Source organism: Arvicanthis niloticus, chromosome X (genome assembly GCF_011762505.2).
Source record: "Arvicanthis niloticus isolate mArvNil1 chromosome X, mArvNil1.pat.X, whole genome shotgun sequence".
NCBI classification, from domain to species: domain Eukaryota; kingdom Metazoa; phylum Chordata; class Mammalia; order Rodentia; family Muridae; genus Arvicanthis; species Arvicanthis niloticus.
Window position 1 is genome coordinate 61,713,319 of NC_047679.1, and position 12,977 is coordinate 61,726,295.

At 34.8% G+C, this 12,977-nt stretch overlaps 1 protein-coding gene across 1 annotated transcript in view; it reads left to right on the forward strand.

Annotated features, from left to right (window-relative positions):
* Nucleotides 1-11,229, forward strand: part of Sh3bgrl (SH3 domain binding glutamate rich protein like) — a 75,432-nt gene extending 64,203 nt beyond the window's left edge. The window contains exons 3-4 of the mRNA XM_034485631.3: nucleotides 3,719-3,799; nucleotides 9,915-11,229. Of these exons, the coding sequence (XP_034341522.3) occupies nucleotides 3,719-3,799; nucleotides 9,915-9,947 (114 nt within the window). The 3' untranslated portion in view covers nucleotides 9,948-11,229. The remainder of the gene's footprint in view (nucleotides 1-3,718; nucleotides 3,800-9,914) is intronic.
* Nucleotides 11,230-12,977: the final 1,748 nt, after the last annotated feature.

The window sequence follows — 12,977 nt, forward strand, 5'->3', positions numbered from 1 at the left end:
ACCTAAGATACTGCCTGGGTTATAGCTTCTGGGAGGCCCACTTCCTCTGGGTTCTGTCAGTATTTGCATTTCTGATGGCGTATTTTGCTCTGGGTTCATCTATGTCATAGATAACAGAGTTTTATTTTAAAGGCAGAGTAGTATTTTACTGTGCACACATACAGAATTTTCTTTATTCCTTCATCCATTGCAGGACACCAGCTGATTTCATATATTGCCTGTTGTGACTAGTGTTGCAGTAATAACTGATTGTAGCAATCCCTTTGACATACTGATTTTATTCTTTGTTTCTTTGCTTTTTGTAAATCTGGGGTTCCCTGTAAACAGACTACTTTGGTCTTAAACTCAGGCAATTCTCTTGTCTTCACTGTGAGTGCTAGGGCTTCAGGTGTTAGACCTATACCCATAATGACCTCACTCCTTGTAGTTGTCGTCGCTGTGGTAGTCTTCTTCTTCTTCTCCTTCTCCTTCTTCTCCTTCTCCTTCTCCTTCTCCTTCTCCTTCTCCTTCTCCTTCTCCTTCTCCTAATCCTTCTCCTTCTCCTTCTCCTAATCCTTCTCCTTCTCCTAATCCTAATCCTTCTCCTTCTCCTAATCCTTCTCCTTCTCCTAATCCTAATCCTTCTCCTTCTCCTTCTCCTCCTCCTCCTCCTCCTCCTCCTCCTCCTCCTCCTCCCTCTCCTCCTCCTCCTTCTCCTTCTCCTTCTCCTTCTTGTCCTCCTCCTCTTCTTCTTCTTCACTTTTTCTCCTCCTCCTCCTCCCTACTCTTCCTCCTCGTTCTCTTCTCCTTCTCCTTCTCCTTCTTTTTCTCTTCCTCCTCCTTCTCTTTATTTTTTTTTAACACAGGGTCTGTCTATTTAGTCCTGGCTGTCCCAGAGCTTGCTATATAGACCAGGATGGCTTAAGGTAGTTCCTTTTTTAATAGTTTGGGGGAACCTCTATATTAGATTTTCTATGATGATTGTACTAATTTACATTTGTATGCAATAATGCAGAAGGTTTTACTTCCTCTGCATCTTTCACAATACTCATTACATTTTTGTCCTTTTGAAAAACTTCATTTTTGCATGGTTAAAGGTGGTATCTACATGTGGTTTTAATTTAGAACTCCTCAATAATTCATTATGATGGACATTTTTCATAAGCCTATTGGCCTTTGTAGATACTCATTTGAGGCATGTGTTATTTGGATATTTCAGTCCTTTTTTAGTTGAGTTAACTTAAATCTATATATTTTAGTTTTTATCATTTTTCCTTAAAATGTAATTACATTTTGTAAATTTAATGTTTAAAATTTTAGTGTATGGTGGTAGTAGCATTTTTGGTATGTGGTTTTCTCTGAATTTTAACACATACATTGGTTTGTGGAACTAATGCTACTATAAAAATGCAGAATCATCTCTCAAACTCTCATGATATTCCTTTATAGGTATACACTATGCCTACCTCTACTCCATGGCTAACACTAATCTATCATCACTATAATTTTGTCTTTTTGATAAGGTCATATTCATTGGTTCATACAATATGAAGTCTTTTGATGCTGGTTTCTTTCAGTGAATTGGATGTGATTGAGATCTAGCTGTTTTCTGCATCAATATATTTTCCCCTCATATAGTTAGGTGGTGGTTTATCATCATACATTGGTAGATATTTTCATTGTTTCCAAACTTGAGCCATTGTAATTATAAGTGCTTTCTGCATTTGTTTCCTGATTTTTGTATAACACTAATTCTTATTTCTCAGGGGGTAAATCCCAGGGATGTGTTTACTGCTTAACACAGTGACTGTACTTTTAATTTGTAAGGGATGTTGTATGTTTTTGGATTGACTGTGACATTTTGTACATGTCCCTGGTACTCAGTCTTTCCCTTTAGCTCCTGATATTGTCGGAAGTTTTGTGTCTGTTTGCTTTTTCCTAATGTTGCTGCATATTTCACCCAGTATTGTACACATGGTAGACAAAGGCTGTAACCCTGATCCACTTCTCAGACTTTTAAACCAATCCTAAATAGCTTGGTGTCTTGGTCACCACTTCTGGTCATTATAATGGATTTATGTAAATTATATGAATACACATTTATGTGCTTATTTGCCATCTTATTCTCTTTAAGTGTCTGTTTAGTCAGTTTCACTTTTAATTTTTTTCTTACTATTATGTCATGATTTTTATGTATCTTAGAAATGAATTCCTTGCCACTTACACATTTTGCAATTCTTTTCTTCCATGCTATAGCTCATCTTTTAATTCTTTTAACATTGATTCGTAAAGCAAAATGTTTTACGTTCAGACTATGAGGAATATGAGAGAAAGGAAGGATTATGTTTTTTGTTTATTTTTCATGTTGTTTAATTTATTTACTGTCCCCCTTCCCTGTGCATATCTAGAAATAACACTAATCAAGGTCACATACAGAAAATAGACATTTAACTATCTTTGCTGTTGATTACAAGTTACCATCATAGACAAGTCTGCTTGTTACTTTTGGTGAAGGCTTAGTGGCTTAGGGGAACAGCATTGTTATGCTGAACCAAATTGAGACATGTCAGGATTCTCTTGTATACTCAGGGTTAAAGCTTTCTTTGCTCATATTTCAAGAGTGCTTTACTCTCTTTATAAGCACAGTACAGCCTCAATGTTCTTCTGACCTTAAGTAGCTAATATTGGTTTCAGGATGGTGAAATCACTATTGAATTCAGTGAGAGAAGAGAAATATGGAGAATTGGAATGAGCCTCCCACTGGAAAGAAGCAATTTACTGCTGAGAAATGCTTGCTTTAAGTGGTGGAGGAAGATGCAAGCAGCTGTTTACTCTTGTGTGATATACAATAATCCATTTGGCATTTTATGACCCAAAGACCAACTTACCTTCTAGTACACATTAAATAGTATCCAAATGCTGTTCCTCCCTTCTCCCATCCTTTCCTCTTTGTATTTGTTTTGTTGTTGATTTTTTCCCAACAATATATGACTACAGTTTTCCCTCCCCAACCTCCCAATTCTATACCTGTTCTTGCTCTCTATTGTTAGAAAACATACAATTGCCTTTAAAAAGGCAGTAAAATAAAATACAGTATGACAAAATCAAACAAACCATCAAAAGACAAAACAAACAAGGAAAAAGAGAGTCAAAGAGAAAGTACAATACACACATATAGCTTCAGAGATACACTCACACACATGGAAATCTCATAAAAACACAAAACCAGAAACTATTACAAAACAAATATACTGATAATTTTGAAGATTTAATTAATTTATTTTTTATTTATTTATTGTTTAATAGTGCTTTGTCTGGGCTTTTTTAAAAATCTTACTCTCTTGATTTTAACTTAAGATGAATACAAATCAACTTTGAAATATTGCAGGCTGGCAATGTAAACATTTTCCAATGGCATACCAGCCATTTCTGCTCCTCACTTGGGACCTTCATAACAGGCTTTTTTTTTTTTTTTTTTTTTTGAGATAGTATTTCCCTGCGGAGTGTAGTCTGGCCTGGAACTCGTGATCCTTCTGCCGAAGTCTCCAGAGTTGGTATTACATATGTGTAGTCTCAGAAGCACACCTGTCTGTTTGTTTATTACTCCTTCCAGAATTTCAGCATTATGGAGCTTAGGTCCCAAGAGGACTCCTGATCCTGTCAGCCAGTCAAGTCATTATGAGCACATCTCTCTCTATTGGGTTGCAGACTGCTAATTTTTTGTCTTCTTTTCATAAAGGATTATGATGCCTTCTTTGAAGCCCGAGAAAATAATGCAGTTTATGCCTTTTTAGGCTTGACAGCACCACCTGGTTCAAAGGTATGATTTCTCTGTTTCCTTCATTGCTGACCATCTTATTGCTGCTGGGTTTTTTAATCAATAAAAGTCACGCTTGTTAAGTATTTAGATTAAGTCTAGAGCAGTGTTTGTGGCAATACAGTGAACCTCTAGTGGGACAGACAAATGTGCTAAGTACACTTAGTGAAGTACACTTAGAGAAGTGAACTTCCCTATCAAGCTTCCTGAGGCAGCAGTTATATTGTTATTCATTCTCAAAATGTGATTGCTGGCTTTAAACCTCCAGATGTCACACTCAGTTCTACATGGCTATCAAGCATCTTTGTTCATGGTCATCTCCTTAGCAGCAGCTATTAGCTTCTATGAGAGTAAATGAATAGTCAGTTATTCAAGGATAATAGAACCTTTTGAGTTACAAAACTGGTCACTAAGTTGCTAGCTAACTTTGGTATTTTATTCCTTGCCAAGACAAAGTAAGTTTTCAACTGATGATGTTCCCGAGGGAGCCTAAATAAAGAAGAAAAGCAAAAAAAAAAAAAAAAAAAAAAATTACTTCTTCAGTGAGATGCCTCAAAGCTAGGGACTTTCAATAGACCCTTGCCTTTTCCATTTGGTATTTTTGTACCAGATCACTTAATCAAAATAGGTTTCCCAGTAGCACTCATCTGTGTTCCACTATTAAGAGTAGATTTTCTGTTCAGCAATTTATTTAAACTTTACTTCCTTCTTCGATCTTGAGAACCTCTAATACCATCTATGTTTTCACCAGACAGGCTTTGTAAATATGTTTGTTTCACTCTGAATTTCTGCTTCCTTGCCAAACATTTCTTTCCCATGGATAAACGTTATATTTTAGGCTTTGTAAAAACTGAATCAAGCCAGAAAAACGTTTTTTTCCTTGTTGTTGTTAAATAATTGGTAAGACTCAAGTTAAGTCAGTGAGTTTAATGCAGATCAGAGAGTGCAAAAGAAAAGACAGTCTATTTCTCGTGGCTGATGACTTTGTCCTGTTCAATTAAAATTAAGATTCATTCATTCACCAAATGTTTATCAAGCACTGAAATCAATGATGGAACAAACAACATGAAATAATCCTTACATTCTGTTCATAACCTACTGAGTATACATGTTCAGAAGATTATATAAGTATGTATATAAGTAATTATAATTGAAGACATACTATGGTCAATTTTATAAGACTGTCATAAATAAAGTACATAGGAATTGAGGGCAATAATCTTTATTTCTTATTGAAGAGATTGCAGGAGTTTTGAGTAGAAGGGTGTTATTTGATTTGTTGGAAATTTCAAAATATTGAAATGATACTAAGTCATTTTTTGACAGGAAAGCAAAGAAAAGCAATGCATAGGTGCATATAGCTATATATAATGATCTCATGTCAAGGGGACAGAATGTAGTGCAGTGTGTCTTTGGAATTGGGTGTTAGAAGGTTGGGGGCCAGGTTATGATTGCTGTATCAGGTAGCTTCATCTTGTTCCATTAGGTACCCAAAAGTCTCCATGGAGAAATCTGGGAAAGCAATGGTGTGATGGTTGTTTGTTTGCATGTTTATTTGTTTGGTCACTGTCTGACTGTGTAGCCCTAGCTGATCTGGAACTCACTGTGTAGATCAGTTTGGCCTCAAATTCATATTGATCATCCATCCTCTGCCTCCCAAGGAATTAAAGGCGGTGCCACCATATTCAGCTCATGGGATGATTATTTCAATAGTTTAAGATATGGTTTAATTTAACCTACATATTTTCCATTTCCTCCTTTCTTCTCCCTTCTCGATTACTGTGAGTCAGGATCTCATTCTAGTCTGCCCTAAAACTGATCAGAACAGCTTGACTTCCCCTGTGGTGGGATCATTGCTGGGTCTGTTTTCTCTGCAAAGAAAATTTGTCTTAAGAAATTAAATTTGGTAGGTGTGTGCAGTGTGAGCATTAGAAGAAGGACATGGTATAGTAAGACTTCTATTTTAGGATGCTTTAAAGTCTACAAAGACAATCAAGAGGGCCTTAACTGAAGTAGTTTTAAGAAAGTGAATGATGGAGTTAAAAGTTAAATGAGCCAAGTCACATTGTAAGCATTGACAATTAACAAGGTGCTTGGATAAAAACATGATTTAGATTATAATCCATAATCTCAAACCTTTGGGGAAATGGTAAATGTTTCAAAAGTGTGTCAGTTAAATTAATTCATCATTGAACTTTATGGTTAAAATATGAAAGTCATATATAATTTAAATATACATCTTGGAAACAAATATCCAAAAATAAAGACTACCAAAAAGATTACTCCATTCTGTAAGCTCATGTTAACATTTGAAAAATTATATCATGGCTTCCTTTTTTACATTGTCACTTCCCATAGTTCTGTCAACTGTGATCTGGAAATATTAATTGAAAATTCTAGAACAAATGATCTATGTGTTTTTGTCACTTTGGGTAGTAAGATGAAATTGCTGTCCATCCCATGCTGTCTTGCTAAGTTTATCCAGTCTGTGTGTACCACCTGCTCAATAAGCAAAAGAGAAGGAGGGGGAACCACTTCACATAAATTTTATTATACTCTATTGTCATAAAGCACCATTACTAGTTATTGTTAGTAGCTGCAAACAATCTAAGTTGAACTATTTATATACGAAAAATCTAGTCTAATTAGGATGTTTATTGTTGTTGATAAGAGGGAACTGTGTAGCTTGTGGAAAAAATATAAAAGTGAGTTATAGATTTGTATTTACTGGATAGTTCTCTAATTATATTTAGAACCTGGGGGTGGGAAAGAAGCCTGGAAGGAATTGTAGCCAATATGAATGGCCTTCTGTCATTCCTTAATTTTCAAATCACTAACTGATGCACTAGAAAGATTGATACAAAAAAGGAGGGGATGGGATAGGTGTTTCTAGGGAGGGAAAATGGGGAAAGGAGATGACATCTGAAATATAAATAAATAAAATATCTAAAAGAAAAAAAAGGAATGGGAATGAGAGATATCAGGTTGTCTTATGATATCAAGAAAAACGCCAAATAGCAAAAAACTGACTAAGATTTCCTTATGTTGAACAATATTCTAGGTATTCTTTTCAGTCTGATTTGTATGCATTTATCTGATTTGATTGTACTCTCACAAACTATAAAGTTTCATTGTGTTAATGATTTTCAAATCAAGCATGCTTAGTGGTTAGATTCATACTGAATGAATACTTTTTGAATCAAATGATTCTTGCTGAGTGATAACTTGATTTGTTCCATATGAAGGGAATTCAACTTAGGATATCTAATGCTTTTCTTATGTTACGTGTTTCTTTGCTCTGTGTATCAACAAATTCTTGATATTACCATTTTGATATTCTTTGTTTTCCCTTATGATGTTTTAAGTATTCTTCTAATCTGTTTTTTTCTATTAATCAATAAGAAAATATAAATGTAAGCTATTTTTAAAATGTGTTCATAAAGGATCCTTACTATAGATGATTCTGATTTCATGACGCCTAATTATATTTCTGGTTTTTTATATAGATTAAATTTGTTCTTTGGCAATGTAAAAAGAAAGAAAGAAAGAAAGAGAAAGAAAGAAAGAAAGAAAGAAAGAAAGAAAGAAAGAAAGAGAGAGAGAGAAGGATTGCTACTGAAAAGAACTGCCCTACAAATATTTCCATAAAATATATTTTGTGGAGGACAAATATACTCTATTATCCCCTTGTGTCCCCAGCATACTTCAAAGGGATAGCACTCATTTTTTTCCTTCTATCAATTTAGAAAGTACTTAGCACTGGCAGTTTTTACTTTGTAGTGAAAGTGATGATTTTAAAATATGAAATAAGAAAGCAGTTTCTAATTGACAAAAATATAAATCCAGTGGCATTTGTCTTTAGGGAAAAAATGATTTGGCTAGAAAAGCCACATGAAGTAACCTTTTAATATGGTAGAGAGTTATGGTTAGAAAGATGTTTTCAGTAATCTTGTTTGAATCATTATGTGTGGAAAGTGGCCATGGAAACTGCTTCAGCTGTGGTATGTGAAACAATCATATTTTCCTTGAAAATAATCTATTCAAGAGATTAATAACCAAGATTAATGTTACCCAACTATGAACTTAGTTTCAGTCAAAAACAAGAGAGGAGGAAAATCAGAAAGAGTTGGTGGGGTCACCCACTGAGCCCCATACTCTGTATACACCCCTCTCATCTTTGTATTCTTACATGCTCTTTATGAGCTAAGTGTCTGGAATGAAACTGTACAGGAGAAACGAAGACGTTATTTAATTTGTTCAAGAATACATAATTGAGTGGCACAGCTGAGAACTGAATCCTGAATTAATTAACTCAAAACCTGTGTAGGCACAGGGTGAAGTTTATATGATTAAGTCTTTTATTATTGTTGTATGTATGTGTGTGCATGATGTGAGTGTACGTGGGCATGCATGTGTCTGTGGAGGCCAGGGGATGACTATTGATACTTAAATGGATATATTTTATGGATCTTGTTTACTTTCTTTTAATAGTGTTTTGTTATTCAGTGAACGTGCACATTTGTGTATGTGTGTGTTTGGGTGTGTGTGTGCGTGCGCACGTCTTGGGAGGGAGCATTAATGCCACAATGCACATGTGTAGGTAAAAGTTCCAAGGTTTGAACTCAGGTCATCAGGTTTCATTCTGGACAGCAGGTACCCATGCCTTCTGAGCTGACTCACTGGTCCTACATTATATTTTATTTCTAAAATTAAATATGAGCTTGCTCTGTAGACTGGGCTGACCTTGAGTTCAGACACAACCACCTGCCTTTGCCCTTCTCCTCCAGTACTGGGATTGAAGGTGTAAGCCACTATGTCTGTTAATATGCATTCTAACGGCCAGTTACTGCGAATGTAGAATTCCCTTTTGTTTTAGACGTCCATGTTAGTAATTTCTTACAGTAGGAAAAATGGAGTGTGACTACAGGGAGCGTGCTGGTCCCTGGGAATTGATGTGCATTTGTGTGAAGAAATATTTGACACAAGGTTATGCATATTATTATATAAGTGCTTCCCCAGCTGCATATGCTAGTTCCTCTTTCATAGTTGTGTTATGGTTTGGTTTTCTGCCAAGTTTTTTTAAAGCATTTTGTACTTCTTTTGATAATCTTATACATGTATGTAGTGGATTCTGATCGTATTTACCCCATTACCTTGTCTCCCTCTCTTCAAACCTCTTTTTTCCATGTAGTCCCATGTTTAGTTCCGTGCTTTTGTGTATGACCTATTGAATTGAATAGGGTTGCTGATATGATTGGGAGCCATTTACAAGAGCCATATACTATTGAAGAAAAATTATCTTCTATCCCCTAGCAACCATTAACTGCAATCATTAACCATTAACTGCAACCTTTACCTGTTAACTGCCAGTAGCTTCTCAAGAATGGGCGGTACCTCAGAAGCTGTGTCCAAAGACAGCATTCAATAACATTCCCATCCTCTGACTCTTTTTTTCCACTCTCTTTTCTAAAGTGCTCGTTCAGACTTGGAGAGAGTGGTACAGATGTCCCATTGATGACATTCACATTCAACAGTCACCTTTCCTCGTACTTTGATTAGTTATCGGCTGCTGTTCACAGCAGAAAGAAATGTCTCTGACCAAGTTTCTAAGCAGCACTATATGGTCATAAATCCAATTATTTAGAAGGCAGTGTGATGAATACAACATGGCCATTTAGCAAAACAATAGTGGATTCCTCCAAGTACCTGTGACCTCCCTGCCCATGGACTTTTTACCAGGCTTCTAGAACCACATATGAATTTCCTCTTGGGGAACAGGCTTTAAGTCCAACCAGAAAACAGTTGCTAACCCCTATATAAGTCACACCATCACTTTCCTGGGGGCCCAGCTTGCCTGTGAGTTGGTTGTATGTTAATACAGGATCCATTGCCGAGGAAGAATGTGACACTGATTCTCTCCCAGCAGCCTACAAAACATTTTCTCACATGATGAAAGCTTCTGCTAATTATTTTAAAGCCCTGTTTTTAAAATCATGGCAGTAATTACTATATTTTAAATAATCGTAGTCACTTGAGATAGTTTATTTTAACCAAAATGCATAAGAGTATATTTCTTCTGATATTTAAATGTAAGGTTTGTTTGTTTGTTTTATTCCAGGAAGCAGAAGCTCAGGCAAAGCAGCAAGCATGAATGTTCTGTGTTCTTCCTTCAGCACCTTGAAACATAATGAAGTCTCCATTGCTTTTATAGAAATTCTTGCTTCAAAAGAAATATGCTTACATGTTGAAATAATAGATTAGTTGATGTTCTTGCATGCAAACAAGCATAATGAAAATGTGAACATGGTGGTAAGAAATGAGAGACGAAGTTAAAACTTTAAGTAGATATCATAGAGTAGCATCATTTTTATCTACCAAGGCATGTCATGTTCTGTAAGGATTTTACAAAAAGCCAATATACTCCTTATATTACATTTCAACTTTGAGTTATTAAAAGAGGAAAAGAGGAGAGAGAGAGAGAGAGAGAGAGAGAGAGAGAGAGAGAGAGAGAGAGAAACTTATTCAAAAATTGCCTCATTATCTTTAGTGACCATGAACATTTTGATGTGATATTACTGTTGTTGAAATGTATTTACAGGTTATGTTCATGTGTTTTAGCCATTGTAATTTCCTATGGTGATTGTGACATTCTCCTTCTTTTATCAAAGAAACATGTATGCCCTGAACCACAAGTTTTCTAGGCTTCCAAATGTAACCTTTCACTGCACAGTCAGTGATCAAAATAGTTGACTTCCCATAAGACAAGCATTGAGTGCATTCAACTGACAAATTCCTTGCTTATGCATGCAGTTATAATCATGTTTCTAAGCTCCTTGCCTCAGTAAAATGTGGATATATAAGTCATGGAGAAAAGATGGCAGTTCATTTTAAATTGGCCCTTCCTTGCAAAGAACACAGATTTTTAATTAACAGTTATACACTATCTTGCCCCTTATTGTTTAAAATTTATTTTCTTTCGGTGTTTGTTGAAAGAAGTAATAGTGGCTCTTGTTTCTTGCTTTAACACTCTTGGTGATCATGAATGATACTGTTCTTAATAGTTAAGCTTTTAGTTTCAGTTTAGGCAGACTGTGTCAACACATCCGTTCAAGTAAAAAGAATCGCTAAGCACACCTTGATCTTTTGAGAAAGTGCAAGTATCAAAGAAAAGCAACAACTTTTGAAATTGTTTGAAGATAAGCAAGACCCAAAGCATTCAACCAGAAGATGTTGATATTGTACCTTTGTCTCATACTTGATTCTTTTAAACAAATAAACAAGTAAACACCTTTTACTTCAAATTACTATTGTCATGGTATCTGCTGTTTGTTAGACTGTACTAGGCAAAAATTCAACATATAATGAAGCCATAGCTTTGTTTACTGAAACTCAAACGTGAATTGATGCTTTAAAATAAATGGTTTTAAAAATTATGTGTTACTCGACTCTAAATGTTATACAGTAATTTTGATGAGTAATTGTTGTTTGTAGATGTTTAGAAAGGAGAAAAAACCAAATCAAACAAAGCAAAACAACAATATAAACCAATTTGAAGACAATTTTTAGTGACCTTAACTTTGAACTATGAATCAGAGTCAAAGTATTCCATTTTTTCTTTTTCTTTTTACAAAAAGAAAAAAAATAGTTTTGGATACCTCTATAGAAGACACTGCTTTAAATGAATTTTGGAGTGAGCAAAATACTTCTAGCCAATGTTTTTCAACAACATTGCTAAATGCTACAGGTGATACTTGCAATATTCCATGTGGACAATTTAACTTTTCTTTTGTATTAAATAATATTGTCTGGATAAGCATTATTTGAAAATAGGTGCATAGGAGGATGTTTATGTCCATGGGATAATATACCCTGAGGTCTATAGATTTAAAGTAGAAGTTTGAACTGAGTCTTCTCTGATTGAACCCTCATTTTGTCAACTGAGAAACATTCCTGATAGATGAAAGAAAGGGAAATAAAAGTCTGAGAATTAACATGAGTTTTGAAGAAAACTTCCACAGTATGTGTTTGGAAGTAAAATTCTTGCTGCTTTTGTATGTCTAGCATATTTGTGATTCTAAATCAGACCTGGTAATTGGTGAATTTCATATTTTAGAGCTGATTTGCCTTTTAGAAAATTTGATCTTCAGAAAGAGTTCCATTTTCACAAACAGTATCAATTGTTAATTGTATTGCTAAATGTGGACACTTCTTTGGGAACCTGAGCATAGGTGAATAGAGCATTTTGAAGCAAAGCTTGTTTTGATTTGAAAGACAGAGTACAGGTGAAATCAGACTTCATTCCTTAAGTAAAAACCACACAAAGTCAAACTTACATGGATATTGTTAAGCAGTTGTTGGTGTTTAAAATATACAAAGTACAACATTAATTCTTTTCTATGGAAAACTGATACTTTTCATCTGATGAATTTTAATAAAACTTATAGATTCATTTTTGAGTACTTTTAATTTTTCTGATCTTCTGTCCTCCTTCCATAATCCCTGTTTCTGAATATTATTAATCATCCCTTTGTAACTAATTTTTAAATTTCTTTAGAAGGTGTAGCCATTCTTGGGGATGGGGGGGGGGGTGACTCTTCTCTTCCAGAGAAACTAAATTCTGTTTCCAGCACACACATTGTGGCTCAAAACTGTTAATGTAATTATTATTTTGCCATGATTTTTAAAAACTGTTCATTGAGGTATTTTATATACCTCAAAATATACCTATTTAAAATGCAAGATTCCATGGATTTTGTGCAATCATCAGCACAGTGTGAAACACTTCAGCATCAAACATACTTCCTTACCTGTTAGTTCTTTCTCCATCAGCTATACACAACCAGTAATTTACTTTTAATCTTTATGGAGTTAACAGTTCTGGAAGTGTTACATGAATGGAATCATAAAGCATTTGATTTTTGGTTAATGGTTCCTTCTGTTACCATACTTTTGAATTTCATCTCTGCCACATGTTGTAAGTCATTGATGAATAGAGGATCTATTCTTTATATTGTGAGATAATATTTTATTATGTGGATCGAATCATATTTTGCTTTATTAATCATTTGGTATATATTTTATACATATCTACCTTTAGTTATCATGCATAAGGCTACTATGAATGCTGATATATTTTTGTTTAAACACCTGTTTTAAATTATTTTGCATATTTGTAAGTGAG